The sequence below is a fragment of the Gymnogyps californianus genome, chromosome 1 (assembly GCF_018139145.2).
Source record: "Gymnogyps californianus isolate 813 chromosome 1, ASM1813914v2, whole genome shotgun sequence".
NCBI classification, from domain to species: Eukaryota; Metazoa; Chordata; class Aves; order Accipitriformes; family Cathartidae; genus Gymnogyps; species Gymnogyps californianus.
In genome coordinates this window covers 95229434-95250538 of record NC_059471.1, presented here as the reverse complement: position 1 = coordinate 95250538, position 21105 = coordinate 95229434, and the positions used below count along the sequence as shown (strand labels likewise).

The window sequence follows — 21105 nt, the reverse complement described above, 5'->3', positions numbered from 1 at the left end:
TGTGGTCTCTTGGGAGACTTGCAGAGATTTTTATTAGAAGTAAAAGATATACCTGTCCAAACAGTGTAATGAAAGTATTTTATATATGGCATTAATTTCTGGGTTATTTTCAGTTGCATTCTTGAACGCACGAATTAAACAATATAAATCTGTATTTTCACATTTCTCCTTACCTGTACAATCTGTGTGCAGTATAAGAGCTCATAATATATCAATACTACAGAACTTACGTTTACTTAAGTCATTTGAAAATAAAATCTAAGAAAGTCAAAGAACAGTAATTGTCATTTATACTCCTTAATTCACCATCACATTTAAGATGTTCACAGTTAAATACAAAATTACTTGTTACCCTGAAAACCCTTACAAGTAGAGATAGAAAGCTTTGTTTTCTTCCTTTTACTGGTTCAATATTCTGGTTGTTTTAATGTTTCCACTTCATTGCAGTAGCACTAAACCATGTTTTACTAATTATGACCTTAACAAAAGTGTTGAGAATAAACTGTATTTTATGACCTAAAGTCTTTGACAATACTGGTTTTAAAGTGTTATCAATTGCTCCCAGCATACATTCCCACAGCATTGCTACTCCTTTCAGTTGTGGCAGTATAACTTTGCGTGGCCATGCTGTTGACTGGATTGACTGAAGAACAACCCAACAAAAAACATTGATTCTTTTTCTTTAGGGCAGATACATTTCTTAACACAGTTCACAGTGCAACTACATAGTTAATAATGTCCGTGTGACTAAGTATGGCTTGCTACAAAGGAATAAGCAAAGGAAAGAGGAAGTCCAGGGAAGGAGAAGAAGCAGGCAATACTTTAGGAGCAAAACTAGCTCAAAGACTTTGTATCAAATCCTTGAAAGGAAGGTAATCTAGACTTTCCTATCTTGATGTAGGGGAGACATTTTGGAGAAGGTTGACAGCACTTTGAGTCACACAGTTTGCCTGCCTTAGTGCTTACCATCATCAGTGCCGTTAGTCACTTAACATCAGAGCACAGTGTTTGCCAAAAATCAGAAACATGAACACTAAAAATTATCATAATGACCATAAAAGAAACTGTTCTTTTCAGAATACTATCTGACACTTCCCCTTCCCCCTAAGAAGTCAAAAAGTTAATGAAAGCACAGATTGGAATCAAGATTTCTCCTAGAAATGTTTATTGATCTTAGTGTCCTTGAGGTATTAAAGGTGATGCCAGTAATATTCCAGGGAATGATGCCAAATGTAGGATATAAAGAGGTTCACTGATATGCTATGGTGCTCACATGAGTTTAACTAAGGTGGTACTGAATTTACCTTCTCTGAACCTCTCCATCACGTCTGGTATTGTTAGTCAGAAATATGGCAACACTGGCTTTTGCAAGCTTTCAGGGCATCTGTCTCAGAATAAAAACCAGATTTTTTCTTCTGTTGGATCCAAAATAAGTATAATTAATTTGGAACTGAGAAGTCTAATCCAGATGTCAACATAGTGCTCTTGCAAGAAAGTAGAATTTATTTCTCTTATATCGTAGTATAAAATTGAATAAATCATTTAGCAGTATGTAATCCATTGGGACTTCCCTGTTATTTTTGTCTTTGGGATGAGACTGAAGTGGGGTGCTGAGAAATGACCTGGTAAAATACTTCATAGTCAACTAAGATTTGTGTGGCTAGCTAATGATTTGAGAGCTAAGATTTTGGTGTGATATATTTGAATATTACTGGAACTAGAAATGAAATTACTCTGCAAATCAGACATAGTTTATGAAGTAGAGAGGAGAATATTTCAGTTACTTTTTATAATTAAAAGCAAATATATTCTCCTTTACAAGAAAAATATCATCCCGTTTTTCTTTCCTCCATACTTGATATTAGACTACTGTGTCCTTCGAGAGACAATTTCACAATCATACATCTTATCATTGTAAAGTCAGTTTTAAACCAAAGGTCACAGAAAAAAATTAAATGTTTTTCATTATTAGGTTCACTGACACTTTTATAAATGCTCTAGAGATATACTGCAGTGATATCTAGATACATTTTTTTTATTTATTTTACTGAAATGTTATTGCAGGACTTCATAAAAGAACACTCTTTAGAACATGCTAGAACTATGCTTCGTATTATGCATAACGTAGAAAATTGCCAAGCTTTTATAAAATATGTTTATCATTTCTTAATGTGATTTATTTGCCTTGTGTTTAGACTATTGCATGGTAAAGTTTATTTTGTGCATATACTTTTTATTTTACTAATATATTACAAGCCATATCTCAATGACCCCTGTACATTTTTCATGCTGTCTTACTCCCAATGGCCTCTGTGCATGTAAGTAACCTGTCAAGTGACAATGCCTCTTTATTTGCTTCTTACTGTTTCCTTTCAAGAACTCCTTTTCTTTATTAGCTAGTAACACAGAAGCATTAAAGTTCAGTCTTTAAATGTGCCCTGTATTCCTCATATCTTGCGTATATTAAAAAATTAATCCTTTTTCTTTTGCATTTGAAAACCCTACAATCATTAGTTAAATCCATGTAGACTGAGACACATCTTCTCCATGCTGCTAGTTTGCGATGAAGGCATTAATATGTATCATTTCTGTTGTTTGTTCCTGTTGTTTGTATCTAACATAATGTGGTTTTGTTCAAGAAGAAAATAAAGGATTGATTTTTTTAATTTTTTTTTTTTTTTTAATTGGAAAAGATACTTGCAGGCCTAGATGGTTAGAATGGTAAAACTGTTTAACATGTAGATCTTTAACCCTTTCTAATATGAAATGAATTATTAATTAGTTTAAATAGTGTGAAGTTGCAAAAAGGACAGTAGTAAGAATTCCATCTTTGTGGAATGGAAGAAAAATATTACTAAATTCTTGCTTGTAATATTTGGGGAAAGGTTGAAAGAGATTCTTATTTAGGATGAAATTCAAAATGCTTCAAATGGACTAGGAAGTTTTCATATCTGTATCTTTTCAAGGTCTTAAAGAGTTGAGTATGTCAACTGACTAATTTGTAGTTTGACCAAATTGAAGTAGTTGTACTTTTTCTCTAGGGTAGAAAGACTGCCGTTGAATTGAAAAATCTGCCCTATTAAAAAAAAATACATTAAGTTAAATCCTTTGCTCCTTTAACTGGGACCTTAGTACAAAGAGCATGTGCTTTCTGGTAGGCTCCAACAGTCTTAATGCTGATCTTGGTGGCTGGGGACTTCTGGAGCAAGCAAACTAAAGCTCCCGCCACTGCCTTCTTTCCTAAGGGGTTTTGGATAGGGGGAGAGGGATATATCCAGACTCATCCTAAAAGATGGATGGGATATAGTTGAAGTGAATACCCCAGCTTAGGACTTGGAAACACTCAAAGATCCCATACTTTAGATGCAGTCTCTCCTCCCTTCTTTTTATAGTATGCATAAATACAGAACTGAAAACTCTTGTTCATTATTCTGCTCACAATTGCTGATTGCTGTAATCTTTATAAATATAATTAACGGCCTCCTGACTTCTTTTTTCATTAGAATTCTGCGAGAATTACCAGAGATGTTGTGTTATTGGGCACAGGAGGAATAAGCTGGTTTTAATGAACAAAACTTGATTTGTCAATCATTATATACCTTGGCAATTGACAACAGATTGATAGGCATGGTGGAGTTCATCCAATTTCAACTGCAGTTGAAATTATTTCCGAAATAATACTTTTACAATTTTTCCCTAAATATGGTGGAGGTTCTTTTATGTAATGCCATCACTTTTCATTAGAATTCTTCATTCTGTAACAAGCTTTAAAAGCATGTCAATTTAACTAGCACGTGTGTTTAAAGAGAACTCTAATTACAATTAACATGGTGGTAGTTTTGAAGAATAAATACCGCAAAGTATTAACACTCTTCTCTATACATTTCTCATAGATCTTGTTAAAACATGATTATGAAAGTATCCCTATCTTTACTGTAAATAGATGTTCTCATATTGTATTCATGTTGGTTACTGTCTACAGATTTTTCTTTAGTATTGCTATTTCTTAGGAATGCAAACGTGAATGGCATGCCATTTTAGCTAATTTTTGTGGTCTGCTGAATACTGCATGAAAGGACATGCAAACTTTCCTGAGCATTTCAGTAGCTTTGTTATTGCTTTTTAACAGTTTTTTAAATGAACACTTTTGTTAAAATTGCATAATGAAATGGGTTTATTTTCCATAACATATTACTTTGTATTGTAAATCTAAAACTTGCTAAAATTATAATTTGTAGCACAATTAATTATCACCCTTAATATGCCTTTTTTTCTTATCCCTGTGGGGGTTTCTTTTGTATTTTAGTGTTTGATCAATTAGATCTCGTCACATATGAAGAAGTAGTAAAACTGCCAGCATTCAAAAGGAAAACACTAGTCTTACTAGGTAATTTTGAGTTATTATTCTGAACATAACAGCATAGTTTTGAACCCCTTCTGGTGGAAAATTTATAACTCATTTTTGTGTTCTGGATTAGGTGCACACGGTGTTGGAAGAAGACACATAAAAAACACACTCATCACAAAACACCCGGACAGATTTGCTTACCCCATTCCTCGTAAGTAGCAATGTTCAATGTACTGCAAAATTGTTTGTATCATCCTTGACAACCCACCCATTGTATTACTACATGTGTTCAGTTCTGCTGAGACGTATCCTATCTTAAAGGTGGGAACTGTGATAGGACTGCGTATATTTCTTCTTTTGGTTTTTTCAGGGGGGTAGTAAGTAGCACCACTTTTACATCGAATGTTTCTTAGTATTCACAAAACTTCTTGTTAAGCATACGTCTCTCTACCCCAAATGTTTGTAATTTAGAATGAAGGCTAAAACCTTTTTCATTTTTCTGTGCTAATTTTACATTTACAGTTCAGGTAAGACTAGAACAGCCTTGACGTTTAAAACAGTGCATAATTCCCGTGAGAAGAAATATAAACTGGATTTAGAAACTTTTAATGTGTACCTTATCTGAATGTTTTAAACTACTTTTCACAGCCTAGCCTTCAGGACTGGTATTATACTAAAATAACTTTAAGTTTCCAGAGATGACAATAAGGAAAAGAAAACGCAATTAACGTCTCTGCTTACAAGTGGGTTGTTACAAAGAGCACAGGAGTGTTTTCCCTTCATGACAATCTCTATCAATACCATGGCAGGAATTGCATATCCTACTACACGATCTCTTGGAGATGCACCCTTTTTCCTCAAGCTAGGCGTTCTGAAACAAGAGCATCCAGCAGCTAACTCTGTCCACTCTATTTCAGGCTGACTTCAGAAACACCATACATGGCTCAGAAGTGACACTGATGACCGTTACGCATTAATATAATTTTCTTTATACATTGTTGGTGCTTTACTTTAAAATTGCACTTAGGTATTTTTCTACCTATAAGGATTTTGTTGTTGCTAGAAAGTATTATTTTTGAGAACTTATCTGTAAACCTATTTGGAAGGGGAAAAGGATTAGTTGGCTGCTGATTTAAGTTCCCGAGGCTTGCTCACTAAGGAGTTAGACATAAGACCAGTGCCAGCAGAAGGAAAACAGAAAGACCTAGCCCTTTTGAAAGCATGAGCCATTAGATCACCCCAGCAGCAATGTGAAACTGCACTGTTTGTCACACTACTGTTTATATCTAGACACTAAAATCCTGGATTAGACACTTTAAAAGTGCAGTATCAGGAGTATGTGATGTACGTTGTACCTATGTTATTCAATACAGACAAGATTATATGGGGGAAAGGGAGTAGTAACCCAGCAGATATGTTCTCCATTACAAAGAACTAAAAGAGTAATAAATGTTTTACAGTATTCTTTTCACCCCATCTCTCTCAAGTACTAACTGTATTGCTGTGGGGAGGTAGAAGCTGAACTGGTTATTTTATCTTCAAATACCTATTAAAATGGACTCACCTGTACCACGACGACCATGCCTTAGATTGTCTGCATTAGGTTCCTGCTCTGTGGAAGCACTGAAATTGCTTTACTGATTATATAAGAAGACTAACAAGACTAGACTGCAAATCAGGATGAAATTCAGGTGCTTAAGCATCAGTATGATGTTTAGATGCTGGTTTTAGACATCACCTGACCTCCAGCCCCACTCCAGAAGAGCAATGGTCTCCTTTAATTCCTGTGTTATATCTAATAGTCCTGTATGGATGTTTCAGATTTAAGGCATTTAGGGCATTTAACATAGCACTTTATGCTGGTGTTTAGAGACCTAAATTAGTTCCTTATGTTAGTGATATAAATAGATCATATAAAATATATCACATACTCTTTAAGTATTATGGGAACCTGATCTGACTTTCAGCTGACTCTAGGTAATTGAACTTATTCTCTCCGACACTCAGGGATGGATTTTGCTGCATTTTCTGCATTCTTTTACAAAACCATGATAGGAGTAGGTAGCTTTTGAGATAGGCCTTAAGTTGGGTGTGGAGTTTTGGGGAATGCTTAATGAATAAATTATCTACCTCCTGAAAACCTGATCGTAAAGGTCACGTCACAAACAATGGTAGTTAATTAAAAGGATTAGTAGGCCGTACATCTCTTACCACATAGGTCTGCAGAAGCAATACATTCAAAAAGTATGTTATTGTTAAGTAGCTTTCATCTCTCTTGACCACAAGTAATCAGGCCCTCACCCACTTTTTAGACTTACACTTTCACACTCAAGAAGAAAACCTCATAAGAATTTAAGTAAAAAAAGGAAAATACAGAAATGTTTTTACAAAAGAAGAAGATTTAGGGGAAATATAAGAGTAAGTTCAGTAGACACAGGGCAGCAGTGAGTGATATTATATGGTTTATATAATCCATTGTTCTTGAATTCCTTAAAATAATAACTGTGATCTATAATATTTCTATAGAAGTTTGCATCTTTGAAATATGCTAATTAATACTCAGAACATTGCTCATTAATCTTCAGAACAGTAATAGGTATAATTAGAAGATGAGTTCAATTTTTGGATACCTTGTTTGAAATTATGATAGGGTTGTTGGAAGATGTGGGATTAGATAGGGAAGAGATGTGGTGTTTCAGATATGTCACCAACATAAATATGATAGTGGAAAAATATGACAGTAAATCAGTTTGTGAGGGAATATTAGAAGAAAGAGAAGCAAGTGGGTATCAGCGTGCCTGTGGGGAAAAGAGGAGCAGATGGCCTACAGAATCACAGAATGGTTGAGATCCCTACCTCTGGAGGTCATCTGGTCCAACCCCCCTGCTCAAGCAAGGCCACCTAGAGCCAGTTGCCCAGGATCATGTCCAGGTGGCTTTTGAATATCTCCAAGGATGGAGACTCTACCACCTCTCTGGGCAATCTGTGCCAGCACTCAGTCGCCCTCACAGTGAAAAAGTGTTTCCTTACATTCAGACGGAAGCTCCCGTGTTTCAGTGTGTGCCCATTACCTCTTGTCCCGTCATTGAGCACCACTGAAAAGAGACTGGCTCCATCTTCTTTACACTTTCACTTGAGACATTTGTACTCATTGATGAGATCCCCTGAGCCTTCCCTTCTCCAGGCTGAACAGTCCCAGCTCTCTCAGCCTTTCCTCATAGGAGAGATGCTCCAGTCCCTTAGTGCCCCTTCACTGGACTTTCTCCAGTATGTCCATGTCTCTCTTGTACTGGGGAGCGCAGAACTGGATGCAGCACTCCAGGTGTGGCCTCACAGTGCTGAGTAGAGGGGAAGGATCACCTCCCTCCACCTGCTGCCCATACTTTGTCTAATGCAGCCCAGGATACCTTTAGCCCTTCTTTGCCACAAGGGCACATTGCTGGCTCACGTTCAACTGAGCGTCTACCACGACCCCCCACAGGGCCTTTTCTGGAGAGCTGCTTTCCAACTGGTCAGCCCCCAGCATGTACTGGTGCATGGGATTGTTCCTCCCTAGGTGTAGGACTTGGCACTTCCCCTTGTTGAATTTCATGAGGTTCCTGTCAACCTGTTTCTCCAGCCTGTCAAGGTCCCTCTGGATGGCAGCACGACCTTCTGGTGTATTAGCCACTCCTCCCAGTTTTGTATCATTGGCATCCTTGCTGAGGGTACAGTTCTACCCCATCATCCAGATCATTAATGAAGATATTGAACAGGATTGGACCCAGTACTGGCCCCTGGGGTAAAATGGAGATGTTAATCGAATTGTTTAGAAACTATAAAAACTGTGAGATCTGATAGAGTCTTATAGTCTTGACCAGGTAAACATTATTTATGACCTTCTGTTCTTCCTCTGTTACCTTTTGATTTTTACCTTTTCCACATCCCTTCATCTCCTGCTTTTCCCAACACACATCCCCCAGACTCTTGCTTTTCCCAGCCCCTGTCATTCCGCCTACCTTGAGCTCATGCTTTGTTGTTCTATATGTGATTTGACAGGTCATCAATCAGTGAATAAGTATTGCTAAACCAAACAAAAAGCTATATATAAGCTTAATATTGCTTTTGTACTAAAAATATTTTGTATTTTCAGACACAACCCGACCTCCAAAGAAAGATGAAGAAAATGGGAAAAATTACTACTTTGTATCACATGACCAAATGATGCAGGATATATCAAACAATGAATACTTGGAATATGGCAGCCATGAGGATGCAATGTATGGGACAAAACTGGAAACAATACGAAAGATCCATGAGCAGGGACTAATTGCAATACTTGATGTAGAACCTCAGGTAACTAATTAGAAGTATATGAAAATGGGACTCATCACAAATCCTTCAACGTTATTTTATTGAGATATATTTATTTTTATTGATTGCACACGAGATAAGTAATGCATACAGTAATGTGGAGCAAAAGTCCTTGGAACACCAAGGTATCAATCTGTGAAGTAGAATTCTGGTAATCATCTGGTTAGAAGAACGTACAGCAGAAACAAATTCATAGTTTAGCTTGGTATGCAACCACTGTAGCTTGAAAATCTACTTACCGTGTAACTTCTTACTATATTAGCCTCATGTCCAGTGAAACACATCAAAACAAGTGATTGTCATTGCCTGCCAGGAGTAATGTTTCAATATTTTCAAAAATTTCTCTTTGATGCTGTATTAGAGAGTAATCTTGTTCCTAACTGACTCTTGGCTCCATATCACTATTGAGCATGGTCAGAAACATTTGTGGTCAATCACCGATATTGATCCTGTTTGCACAATGACCAGATCAGTGTTGTTACTTTATAAACTCCTTTCTGTGTTGCGGTATTATACTTTTCGGAAGAGGAAGAAGGAAAATCAGGCTCTTCAAGAAACACTAGTAGTTTGTTCATTCATTATATAAAATCTTCAGTGGAAAATTCTGATATGTTTCCTTTGAAGCATCCATGTAGTCATGACTTTCAATTCACAGGGATGTGTTTATTTGTTTTGTTAAGTGGAACAACATGAATATGGACAAATGTGATGTTTATATAGTTCTAGCAGATTGAAGGAAACGGGAGGAAAGACAAATTAAAATTGTGACCAGTGTTATCTATTTAAATTTGCTGCCTTCTTTCTTCTTTGTGAATGGATTCAAGAAGTTCAAATTCTTTAAGAGCTTCATAACAGAAATAAGATACCCAACTAAATTATTTAGGACAGTTCACATAGTATGTTGGTGGGGTGCTGTTCTGAAAAATAAAATCCCACATTTAACAGTTTTCAGGGAGAGCAGCATTTATAGTTAGTTCAAACAGAGCAGCTGTTAAAAGCAAACTCTCTTGATAAACCTTTTCAACTTGCTTTATTCAGAAGCATTACAATTCTCAGAAGCTGTTTTAATCTTTGTTACGATATATTTACATTTGGTAACAGCCACCTTTGCTACACATCCTCCAGCACGTGTCTAGCAAGCCTCTTTCTTAACCAGCTTCCTCATGCATCCATCTCAGCTCATTAAGGCCAACCTGTTTGTGGACTTAGTTACCTTACACTGCTTGCCTGTTTTCCCTTGGGTACTCTTAGTTATGTGAGTTTTCTTGACTTTCACATATGGGGTTTATCTCTTGTTTAGAGGAGGTTGGCATAAATGATATATATAGGTGGGTTTCAAGCAGCAGAGATGAAACCTCTTTAGCTTGGGAAAAGGATGGATTGTGGTGCGTTTTTTGTTTGTTTTTTAAAAAAAAGAAAAAAAACTTGGGAGAAGACAGGAAGTGGAAGGAACAAAAAAAGACTGACCTTTAGTAGTCTTACTTTATCTTGTCCATCCATTTGAGTTCAGCTGAGGTATGTTTACTTGCTGTCCTGCACTTCAGTCTAGCTTGGATCTGTACCAAAGTTTCATGTATGGCAGCTCTGTGTGTCACTCAGTAAATCATGACTAAGTCAACTTTTTAATGAGAACTCTTTTCTTTTGCATAGATTTGGTTCAGGAGATTGGTGCTGCATTTACTGCATTAGTGCTATGCTCACTTTTTAAAAACTTCACTATGCTTACTGTTTAAAAACGTCAAACCTCTCACATCACATTTTCATTTGTTTCAGAAAATAATAATAAAAAAGTGTTGGTTGGTAGAAAAAGACAAAAAATGATATTCTAATCAATATTTATTCTAAAATACAGTTGGCTCTTTTCCCTATTTATGGCGTGACTGAATTTTTTTACCTGGTGTTAATCATTCAATTTAAATGCAAACAGAATTGTGCAATCTTTGAGACTGCATAGGAAGAACCTCTCTGAAAATGCTAAAGCTTTCATTGTCTTGAAAACTCACTTTAATTAAGGATAAATATACAGCTTGACCACCAAAAATGTAAAATAATGCAAAAAGTTACGTGTCTGTATTACTAAGGTCTTGACTCCAGATCAGTTAAAAACAAGTACCAGCATTGATAAATCATGATTTTGTATCTTTTGCTTGTGTGACTATACTTATTTCACATTGATTGTTGGGGGATTCTTCTAAAGTCTCTGATTTTTTTTCACCTAGGCATTGAAGGTCCTGAGAACTGCAGAGTTTGCTCCTTTTGTTGTTTTTATTGCTGCACCTACGATTACCCCAGGCATTAACGAGGTATGGCATGTTGCAATCTGATGTCCTATCAGAGACAGAATTAAGGATGAGATTCAAATATGCAGATAAGACTCTTTAATTGTTTCCTTGTCTGTAAATGGAGAGGCAGAAAGTAAGTTGTATGGCAGCATTATTATGTTGATTGAGATGTATTTATTGTTTATTAACTGATTTTTCTAATTCAAAATATGAACTTCAAGTTGAAGGATCCACATGATGTATTCTAAAAATACATATTCTTTTATTTCATTCCCTGCCCTAGCTCAAAGATCCATTTCCAAATCCTTGACAAATCATTAGCACAAATTACTCAATTCTGAGTTGCAATGCTAGCACTAGGTTACAGCTGGCCTGACCTGAAGAAATGGGTGTGTGTGACTGTGCTGTCATCCCACCTTTATCTTTTAGTATTTTTTCTGTACAGCAAATATATATCAGAAATAGGCTTATTAATTTCGAAGACTGTTCTCTAAGGATTGGAAGCTTTGACCAAAGGGGTAATTGCTTGTGGAATAATGTTAAGTATTCATGGAGGTCCACATCCTGAATTTCCTACTTAGTTTTTATAAAGTATCCGCTCTGCAGTTTGCTACTGATTTCAAAGATGATATCAAGCAATTCTGGATTTAGCTCACAACAGGGCAAACGGTATTTATACAAACACTTTATCTGCTCAGCCTTTTTTAAACCATAATATTAAGGTATTTAATCAATTGGATTTGACCATAAATCTGTTCCAAATCTCCTAGATGTCTCCTTGATCACACAAAAATAAAGTCAGAAGCCCTGTCTCTACAGCCTGTTTCTATAGAAATGTAATTACAATATCATAAGTATGAAACTATGACATCACTGCAGAGACTTGGAGGAAAATAAGGAACAAGGCAAACATATTTAAAGGCAAATACCCTGAATGATTATTAAATAGCAAGTGGAGAGTAAAAAATATTGGCCTCGAGCTGCAATTTTACTGGCGGCTGAGGCATACTAGTAGTTCGCTGTTGCTGAAGGGAGTGATTCTCTCTAACTTGCTTCTGGAACATGTACTGCCAGGGCCATGGCACTTACCAGATCCTTTAGTGAGCTACTTTAGCTCTAAACTGGATTTTTGTCAGTTTTCAAGCGGCTCACAAAGGCTCTGACAAGCACCAATGCCAGAACAAGCAGTGAAAGCATATAGCCAGGAAGAGAGATGGGAGGGGGAAGAAGGATCTTTTAACTTTCACAGCAGTAAGTTATGTCATTTCATTGTGTCTTATGGACCCATACCCTAACTAGTAAATGGCACGAGTGTACAGACGAAGAGCTCTCAGAACGTCACAATTTGCAATATTAGTGAAGCGACAGTTTGTCTAACTGCTGGTGTTGGCGTATGCTGTAAATCAGTACGAACTTGAAAAAATACTGAAATTTTGTATTCTACACTGAATTTGCCTTTGTGCAAGCAAATGGCATGGCATCACTTAAAAAATAGCTAGAATCGTTCTTAGGATGTGTCAGGCAAGCATTGTGCTTACAGCAGCACTCAGGCAGCCAGGTACCCTGTGGAATTATGTCATTGCCTGGGTTTGTTGCCTCCATACCTGTGTCTCAGCTCCCAAATACTCTTCCTTGGCCTCACTCATCTGCCAGTGTACTTAACTTTTAATCTTCCAGCTGTAGGATATAATACAGAGACATTTGGGACAGTTCATATGAGGGAGAAAATGTTTTCTGTGGTACGCTGGGAAGAGGACAGAAATGTACCTTTTATAGTAGTGGTGGGGAAATATTTGTTCATGCCAAAGAAATATTAGTAGAAGTATTACATTCTAAATATTTGCATTCATGCGGTAAGACTGTGTCTTTATTTTAAGCGCTTGTGACTAAAGTCTCTGGGCACGCAGGGTTTCACTCAGGCACATGAATTGCTGAACTGAGGCCACACTTATAAAGCATGCTAATTTATGAATCAATTAAACTTAAGGAGAGGGAGGGGCAGGAAATGGCAATAGCAACAGACCTTACCCGAATACAGGATCCTATTTTCCAAGGTTTACTGGGCTGCATGAAGGGAGATATGCAAATTGTGTCTGTGTGTTAGCAGCCTGCAAGGCAGCAAACAAGGGTGGAGAGTGTGTGTTTCATATTTCCCATTCATGCTTTCTTTTTGAAAGGTTCATTTGCATAATGATTATCCCTTTCTGTTTATCCTCTTATCCTGCTTTGTTTACTTTACTTATGCTTTTTGAGAACACATCTGTAAATTACTGTCCTTTTTTCCTCCCTTATGTTTTCTTAAATTTCATCTTTGCTTTTCTTTTCATTTTCCTGCACTCGTACTAATTGTACATAGCTGCCAAAATGGTGCAGAAAATTGCCTGTAAGTACCAGCTAGGGGCTGACAAGGTAGTCCTGGTTATTTCAGTAGTTTTAGAATGTAGATATGCTCGTTCCCATTCAACATTGCTTTCACCATTGGAATAAAAATTTAATGTAATAATGACTTCAGATATCTGCGCTAAAATTATCTGCTAGTAAAAAGAATCTAGAGAATAAAATTTCTACTCTTACAGCTGTACATCTGAACTTTGTGGTAAAATCAGTGCAGAGGCCCAATCTTAAAAGTATCTCTCTTGAGACACTTTAGCCTATCATAGACCACACAAAATATCTCAATAATCAAGGACCACACGGCAAGAGTTAGGAGACAAAATATTATGCTTTCCAACTGAATATAGCAGTGCACTATGAGCAATTCTGCAAAGCACAAAACCAATTTAAATGATATATAGGAAATCTCCCAGAGTGTACCCACCTGTGTAATCACGAAGGAAACTTAAATCAGATTATTGCTGTGCTAAAACGGAGAGAGGAGAGAGTATATCATGAAACACTGGAGTAGTTCCTCTTTCCTCCAGCTGTTTTCTACCTTCCATTGCCCAGACAGCAGCAAAGAGGAGTTGACAGGCTCCACTTTTTTGATCTAAATCTTTATTGAGCCATGTGTAAATCTTTATTGAGCCAAATTCTTCTGAATTTTAGCTATGCTTCCTCCCTTCCTACAGCCAAAGAATAAAAGGAATTTTTCTTAAGAAGTTTGCAGTCCCCCAGCTGTTTAAATTGAGGAGAATTTCTTTTTGTTGGAGCAAAATAGGCAAAGGCCTGATGGTGTGTTTATACATTGTTCACAGCCTTAGAAGGGAATATTAGTAATTTGTTAGGCTGTACTTTGACTGTCACAAGCAGCAGCTATTGTCCTATGTACTTTAAGGCCAAAAAAACCCCAGCCCTCAGAGACTGAAGACATCACTGGTGGCCATTATGCACATGGGAGAGACTGCATGGATAAAAGCCATGTTTCACTCCTTTCTGTCCCAGCTATGGTGGAGAAGGAGAGATTAGGAAAGTGAACTGAATTCTAGTGAAAGGAAAGAAAAGTCTGTTCCAATAGTGGACACGCTGCAACTAGACCCACATAAAACGCCTATTGCATGAGAGCTGAGGGAAGAAGAAAAGACAGATGTTCTGCTCCCAAATGTGAAATTACTGAAGTTGTGGCCATTCATGTGTCTGTCTGCAGCTAGCTGAACATTTTGATAAATATCTTCTTTCTTGACACTATTGAGAGCACAACTGCTGGAGAATATTCTTCTTGGAGAACAATCTGGGATGTTCACTATTCAAAATTTAATTAAGAAATTTTAGATAAATTGAGAGGAACTCACTACAGCAAAAATTTTGAGGAAGTGTTAGCTTCGAAGATGAATTTTGGCATTTAAGACTTGCAGACACAGAGGAAACAGCCAAGTCTGACGTGGTTTTGAATGTACAAATAGATACTCTATCACAAACACAGGTGAAATTTGGTCCCAGAATAAAACAAAAATCAAGAACTGTAATCTCTTTTCTTTTTGCAGAACTTGAGAAAGTTTGAACCTATTTGAAAACTGCTGCAATGGCCTATCCCAAACTTATTACTGCCTCTAAAAGTATATGAAAAAAGTAATGTTTTACATTTCCAACAGGCTAGGAAATTTAGATATTCCAAAATACAGCCCACTTTGATCCCAGTAAAATTGGATCTAGGAGACTCTAAATCAGAAAAATATTAAAATTTAATGAATTTTTGAAACTCTTAGTTTTGTGACATCAATGTGTGCAAGGTAAATATTAGTATTCATTCTTCTCTACTTACCAGTTGTTTTTTTTAAGATGAGATAGCTGTAAGTTTTTCAGATTTTTCTTGTCAGTCACAGTAAGATAGGTGCTTTAGTGAGAAAAGTGCATTCTCATACTTGTAGGTAAGGATGACACTGATGGGAAATCTGAATAGCCGTTAAAAAGCTACAAATGACTTAACAGCTCTGAGGCTTCCTGGGGATTTTTCAGGTACTGTTAGCCTTGTGCCATAAGATTAAAACTCTTTTAAAGGTGCAATATGATTTTGCTAAGACTGGCTTTAAATATAAAATTAATCTTAGCTAGATACATTTAAAACACTGAAAATATTCTGCTTGACAAGTATGATTTTTTTTTTCCTCTGTAGATTAATTTAAGCAGAAAAGTTTAGATTCTCTGCTGATATAAATTGATGTCTCTTGGAATCTATGAGAAGCTGGCAGTTTACCTAACTAGGTTTTTTGCTTAAAGACACTGGGCCACATGAAATGTTTCACAAAAATATTTAGTATTAGTATTGATCCATATTGTCCGATCTGTTAATAGCATAAATTAAATTTGGATGCACTGGTATTTTCTGCGGAAGTTCCAGGCATCGCTGGCGATGCATAATGGTCCATACAAGGAGCATCCCTTGTACAGAAGTGCATGTGAGGAGTATTTGTCTGACTTTGAATGAAATTTGTAGTGATTATGAAGTGAAGGCAGCATCCCCCCCTCATTTGAGGCTGCAGCTTCAGGAGAGAAGCAGAACTGTAACTTTGGTACAGAACTTCTCCTCCAAAAGTGGCTGGTTTCGTAGCTACAGGGAAGGAGAACTGTCTCAGCGCAGGTTGTTCCCTTCAGAGGACCTGAAAGCCGCTGTTCCACAGCTACTTGTCACTGTAATTACAAATACTTGGGAAGTTTAAACAGAAAAAAGGGGAGGGGGGGAGTCTCTTATTAGCTGGATAAAATTCTGTTCCCAGAATAATTTCTCGTGAAAACAGCTATAGGCACTGTGTCTGTACTTCCTGCAGCCTAAAACTCTGTTATAATAAAGTGTATCCCCTTGATTGATCCAAGTAGGGTGACCGTATAGATACTACAGAGCAGCAGGAGTCTATATTGTTCATATGTAGTTTTGCCCCATATCCACCCCAAACCTGCGGGGCGGGAAGCACTTGATTACTTTCCTGTGGCTATTTCAAGGTTCCTGAAAGCAGCAAATGATTTTTTTTTTTTTTTTTTTTTTAATTTATAAGGGAATTTGCAGGAAGAAAATTCAAACTTATAATTGCTGCAGAGCCCTAGAAAGAAGCCTTTTGCAATCCCATTCTCTCAGAAAGGCAGACCTCACTAACAAAGCCCATCGCTGTAGTGTTGCTGGCTGCACAGAGCCCAGTAGCACACCCACAAAGGAGGATGCACTTGTTTCTGTAAGGACATTGACACAAAGCCATGGAGAGCACCAGTCTGCTGTCGCTGGCCCTTCTTGAGCGCAGTTCTTGACGAACCTGCATGGTTTGTCTTCAGGATCTCACACTAAGAGATGCTGGAAACGGCATGCTCTGAAATAGGAACCGCAGAGTAATGCGGAGTGAGAACTTCCTTATCAGTAAATGATTATTAAAGGAAGTAGACCCAGAAGACTGATGTTGAACAGAAAACATTACCAAAACCGGGAACAGCTGATACCTGACAATATACCCTCTCCTGTTTCTCGTGTTCTTACCTGGACGTAGGCCCAATAGCTCATATTTGTGCACTTTGTACGTTTTATTCATATATGGTCTCCGTTGCTCGTGTCTGTGCTGCTTTTCTAAGCTTCCATCCTCTGCCTTGCTTTTTTAAGGCTAGACTTGTGTTTTGTCTCAAGTAATGTCAATAACCGAGTGCTGTTTGAATGTCAGCTTCAAGAGAGAAATTGTGCCATTTCTCCCGTGTGATTTCCATAGATTTAGGTGGGGGATCTAAACCACCTAGGCCTCCCTAAGGCTTTTTTGCCCATTTCCTTCTCTGTAAGCAACAGTTAGAGAGCTGTTGTAGAAGAGTACAAAAGGATCCAACTTCTCTCTCTCCCATTTTCTTTTCTGACCGCTGAACAGGACGAATCTCTTCAGCGCCTGCAGAAGGAGTCTGAAATCTTACAGAGAACATATGCACACTACTTTGACCTAACAATTATCAACAATGAAATTGATGAAACTATCAGACACCTGGAGGAAGCCATCGAGCTTGTGTGTACAGCCTCACAGTGGGTCCCGGTCTCCTGGGTCTACTAGACCGGTCACAAGAGAATTGAAAAAAAAAAAATCTGTCATTACTGGGAACCACCTCATACATGGAAAACCTCTTCGTTATTGACCTTGTGTCAACAGGTCTTGGCCCCTAGAGACTACCTAGATGTAGTGTGACCTAAAATATAATTATTGTCATGTCCGAATAGATAGGAGGAAGGGGGAAAAAAATTAAACACTAATTTAAAGAGACAGTATCTTTTTTTTAATCATTTCTCCTAAACTTTAATAAAATGTATCTTTAAATATATGTATTATTCAGTCCTTTGGAATGTTATATTTTTTGAAATCATAGCTTTTTATTTCAAAGGCCCCTAAAAACTGCACAAAATAGATGCTGCTTTCTATAATCTATTTTAATAGTAATAATAATATGATTCTGTTACCTTAACTTGGGGGTGGAACACTACATTCTTTTTAGAGTCTGATTTTATGGATTGGAATACTTTGCTTTCCTTTATTTATTTGAAGTAATTAGTCTAGTGGTTATGAAACAAATTCATAATTTTAAAGGCCTTTTTTCGCTTTTTTTTCCCCCTAGGGTAGTATTTTTAAGTACTTTTGTGTAACATCCAGATAATGTGATACTGTCTCTTTGAAGAACTCTGTAAAACTTTTAGAAATTTGAAATTGGGTCTTGACTCTTAATGCATGTGGACAGTCGCAAGCGTTCATGCCGTTGGTGTATCTGTGTTGATAAAACCTGTAATCTACAGCAAAGTACATTCCGTTCATGGGAACACGTACCCAAGGGAATAAAGTAAAATATTATTCTGACTAAGTTGTAAACCTATGCACATCCCTTGCATTTTGGGCAACTTTATAAAAAAAAAAAACTGATTTTTATTAATAATAATCATGTAGTGAAATGTGTTTGTAATTTTGTCTCAATTTAATTTGTTGTAAGGTGGGAGGGGGCAATTACTGGTTTCACCATTTCAGATCTGTGTTGTCTGAGAGTATTAACGTTTTAATTAAGTTTAAGCAAAGAAATGCTGATTTTTAATATGTATGTAATTGTTTAAAAATGCACACATTTTAAAAGAAAATACTGTGCAATGAAGAAACCAGTTTAGGCATTGCGATAAACTGACTATTCCAAAAGACTCATCTACAACAGCCCTGTAAATTCCTTTTAAAATGGTAATTGACTCTACAGTCTGACCAATTTTTTTTATTTTAAATATACTTCCTTTTATGTGTTCAACAATTAAATGCTTTTGGGTCCTTCATTTCATTGCAGGGAGTTTCAAGAACAAATCAGTGACTCATGCAGTGAGAAAAGGTTTCTTAAAGTCTGTTAAGGGAAGGCCCTTGTAAGGGCACAGCCTGTAGTCTGTTCCAGAGGCTCTGCTCCGCCTGTACAAGCACAAGTTCAACTAATTTAGAATTAGAGCAGAGCCAAGTAAGAAATTTAACCATGTGCTGACCTGGTGTTTTGCTTCCCTTCTTCATGCTCTCACTGGCCCAGATGGTTTGCATTTTTTTCTGATAATGGTTAACAGAAGCAAGCATTGCCACCTCTTTTTAGGAACATCAGAAATACGATGTTCCTTAAAATGATTTATCTTCAAAGCTTGGTTGGCTGTGCTGTTGTATAGTATGAAGTTTAGTGTTTAGATTAAAATGATACAGTGTTCTCAAAGGATTTATACTCAGTTGACCTGTCAGCTGGAATTGATCTGTGGGCTGGTCCAGTTGTTTGGGACCACTGCACGTGTAATCAGAAAAGGTTCTCACAGTTGAACCTTTATCATAGGGGGAATTACCATAAAGTGCATAGGTTGCTAATTTTCTTCTGCCTACTCCTACTGCAGGTCGGGTGGTCAAATCTCTATTCTTGTAAAATCCTTAGGCGAAAACTAGGCCCAGCTAGGCATCCCATCCAGCCAGGTCCGGCAACGTGTTTGTTTTGTGCGACATTGACAGCACAGCTTGCAGCCTGCAGCGCAGAAGGGGACTTGATCCGTCGCTTTACCCCACCTGCTGAACCCACTTACGCTACAGCTGGAATCACAGTTCTGCGACTGCGTCCCAAAACAAGTACTGTAACCGAGTCCCTTGAGTTTGTAGTTTGTGGAGTGCTGGAAACTAACCGATGAGAAACTGTCTGTGTGGGCCTCACGTAAGCACGCCAGCGAGTAAGAGGGAACCTATCGGAGTAATAGTAGCTGCTCATCTGTTCTGAATTTAGCCCCTGTAAAAGGAGATAGGTGCGAACTGTGAACTATTTAGTGAGTAAGAGGTAATTTTTCAAGTAGTCGTGCCATGTCATTTTAGTCCTGGATGAACCTTAGCAGGTGTTCCTGAAGATCAGCTGTTGCAATGGTAGTATTACAGACTAGCTGAGCTCATCGAAGTGACAGGTTCATTCACTCTCAAAACTACCTCTTTTCCCAGTAAAGCACAAAGATGGGAAGACCTACTGAAAATGAAGCAGTGGAGTGTTTCTGATGTTAGAAATACAAACTTCCTCTCTGGTAAGCATTGGTATGTGACTTCAGTGACACATTCTTCACCTCAAATGTTTATGACATTAAACAGGTAAAGTAATTTTGATAATTCGGGTATAGTCCACCATAAATGTTTTGGCTACACACTTTTGACTGTTAATGTGAATTTCTTGGAGTTTCTGTGTATCCAGCCTGTAAGGAAAGAAAACTCGTAAGGCCCATGAGGGTGCTTCTGCCTTATGTAGATGACAATAAGTAGTGATTTAATGTAACTAATACGCTTTTCTTCTCTTAAGTGGAGCTACCATTCAGTTAATATTACACAGTAGAAAGACTAACTTGGAGAGCTTTGTTTCGTTTATTCTCACTGTATAGCCTTTTATCAAGAGACAAAAACTGTAAAGTACATCCGTTAGCATGCTGTCCTGCCTCCTCTTTACCACAGACTGTTTTCCTTGTAGGAACCTTCAGTAGCAAAAGATTAACTCGGAACCCCCTTAGGCTTTAAGTACAGCTGAACCGAGCAGCCCAGTAAGCTCAGTAAGTCCGGGACTCCTCAGTTTGCCCGATCCACGCCTCCCCTGCCTCCTGCCCTGCCCAAACCCTTCTGATGCGTCTCTGTTATTTGTGTGGTACATAGAGGGCAAAAGGCTGCCATAAATTCAGCTGGAAGCTTCGCTTCCATAGGGAAGACTCATGCAGGTGCAGAGCTAATGTTATGATTCCCCCCCGCCCCAATCTCCAACTGGAGAAGCGTCCTCCTCGTACTGTAAATATCACTGCATGATTTAGAGCGCCTTTTGGACTTCTCTAAATTTATGCTGAATGTGACCTCAGAAGCAGCCCTGGGATTGGGAAGAAACAAATATTTCTCTTTGCCCCTTTTATACTTTATTTTTGTACAGGGGCTCATAGATTTGTAAAGAAAACTTGATCTTCTCAGTATGCTGCCTCTCAGTCTGACTGATGCCTGTGATTTCAAGGTGTTAAGTTGGTCCAATAAATGTTCATTAACCTCTGCTTCCATTTACTTAATAAAAGTACACTAGGTTATTCAATGTCTCAGAGTGGTAAGATTATTGCATGGAAATGGTAACCTAGTTCAGACAATCCTGGCCACTGTCATGCAACCCACAGCATGCAACTATTTAAAATCAGAGGGACATTTTTAATCTCATCACTAAAACTGAATTCTTCCATATGTTTTA

At 37.6% G+C, this 21105-nt stretch overlaps 1 protein-coding gene across 7 annotated transcripts in view; it reads left to right on the top strand.

The window, feature by feature from the left end:
• CASK (calcium/calmodulin dependent serine protein kinase) overlaps positions 1-18666 on the top strand; it is a 228485-nt gene extending 209819 nt beyond the window's left edge. For 5 of the 7 annotated variants that reach the window (XM_050915214.1, XM_050915213.1, XM_050915211.1 and 2 more), the window contains 5 exons: positions 4307-4387; positions 4479-4559; positions 8481-8683; positions 10921-11004; positions 17253-18666. In XM_050915214.1, the coding sequence (XP_050771171.1) occupies positions 4307-4387; positions 4479-4559; positions 8481-8683; positions 10921-11004; positions 17253-17429 (626 nt within the window). In that variant the 3' untranslated portion in view covers positions 17430-18666. The remainder of the gene's footprint in view (positions 1-4306; positions 4388-4478; positions 4560-8480; positions 8684-10920; positions 11005-17252) is intronic. The other 2 variants (XM_050915216.1, XM_050915212.1) reach the window with 1 other exon arrangement.
• The last annotated feature ends 2439 nt before the right edge of the window (positions 18667-21105 follow it).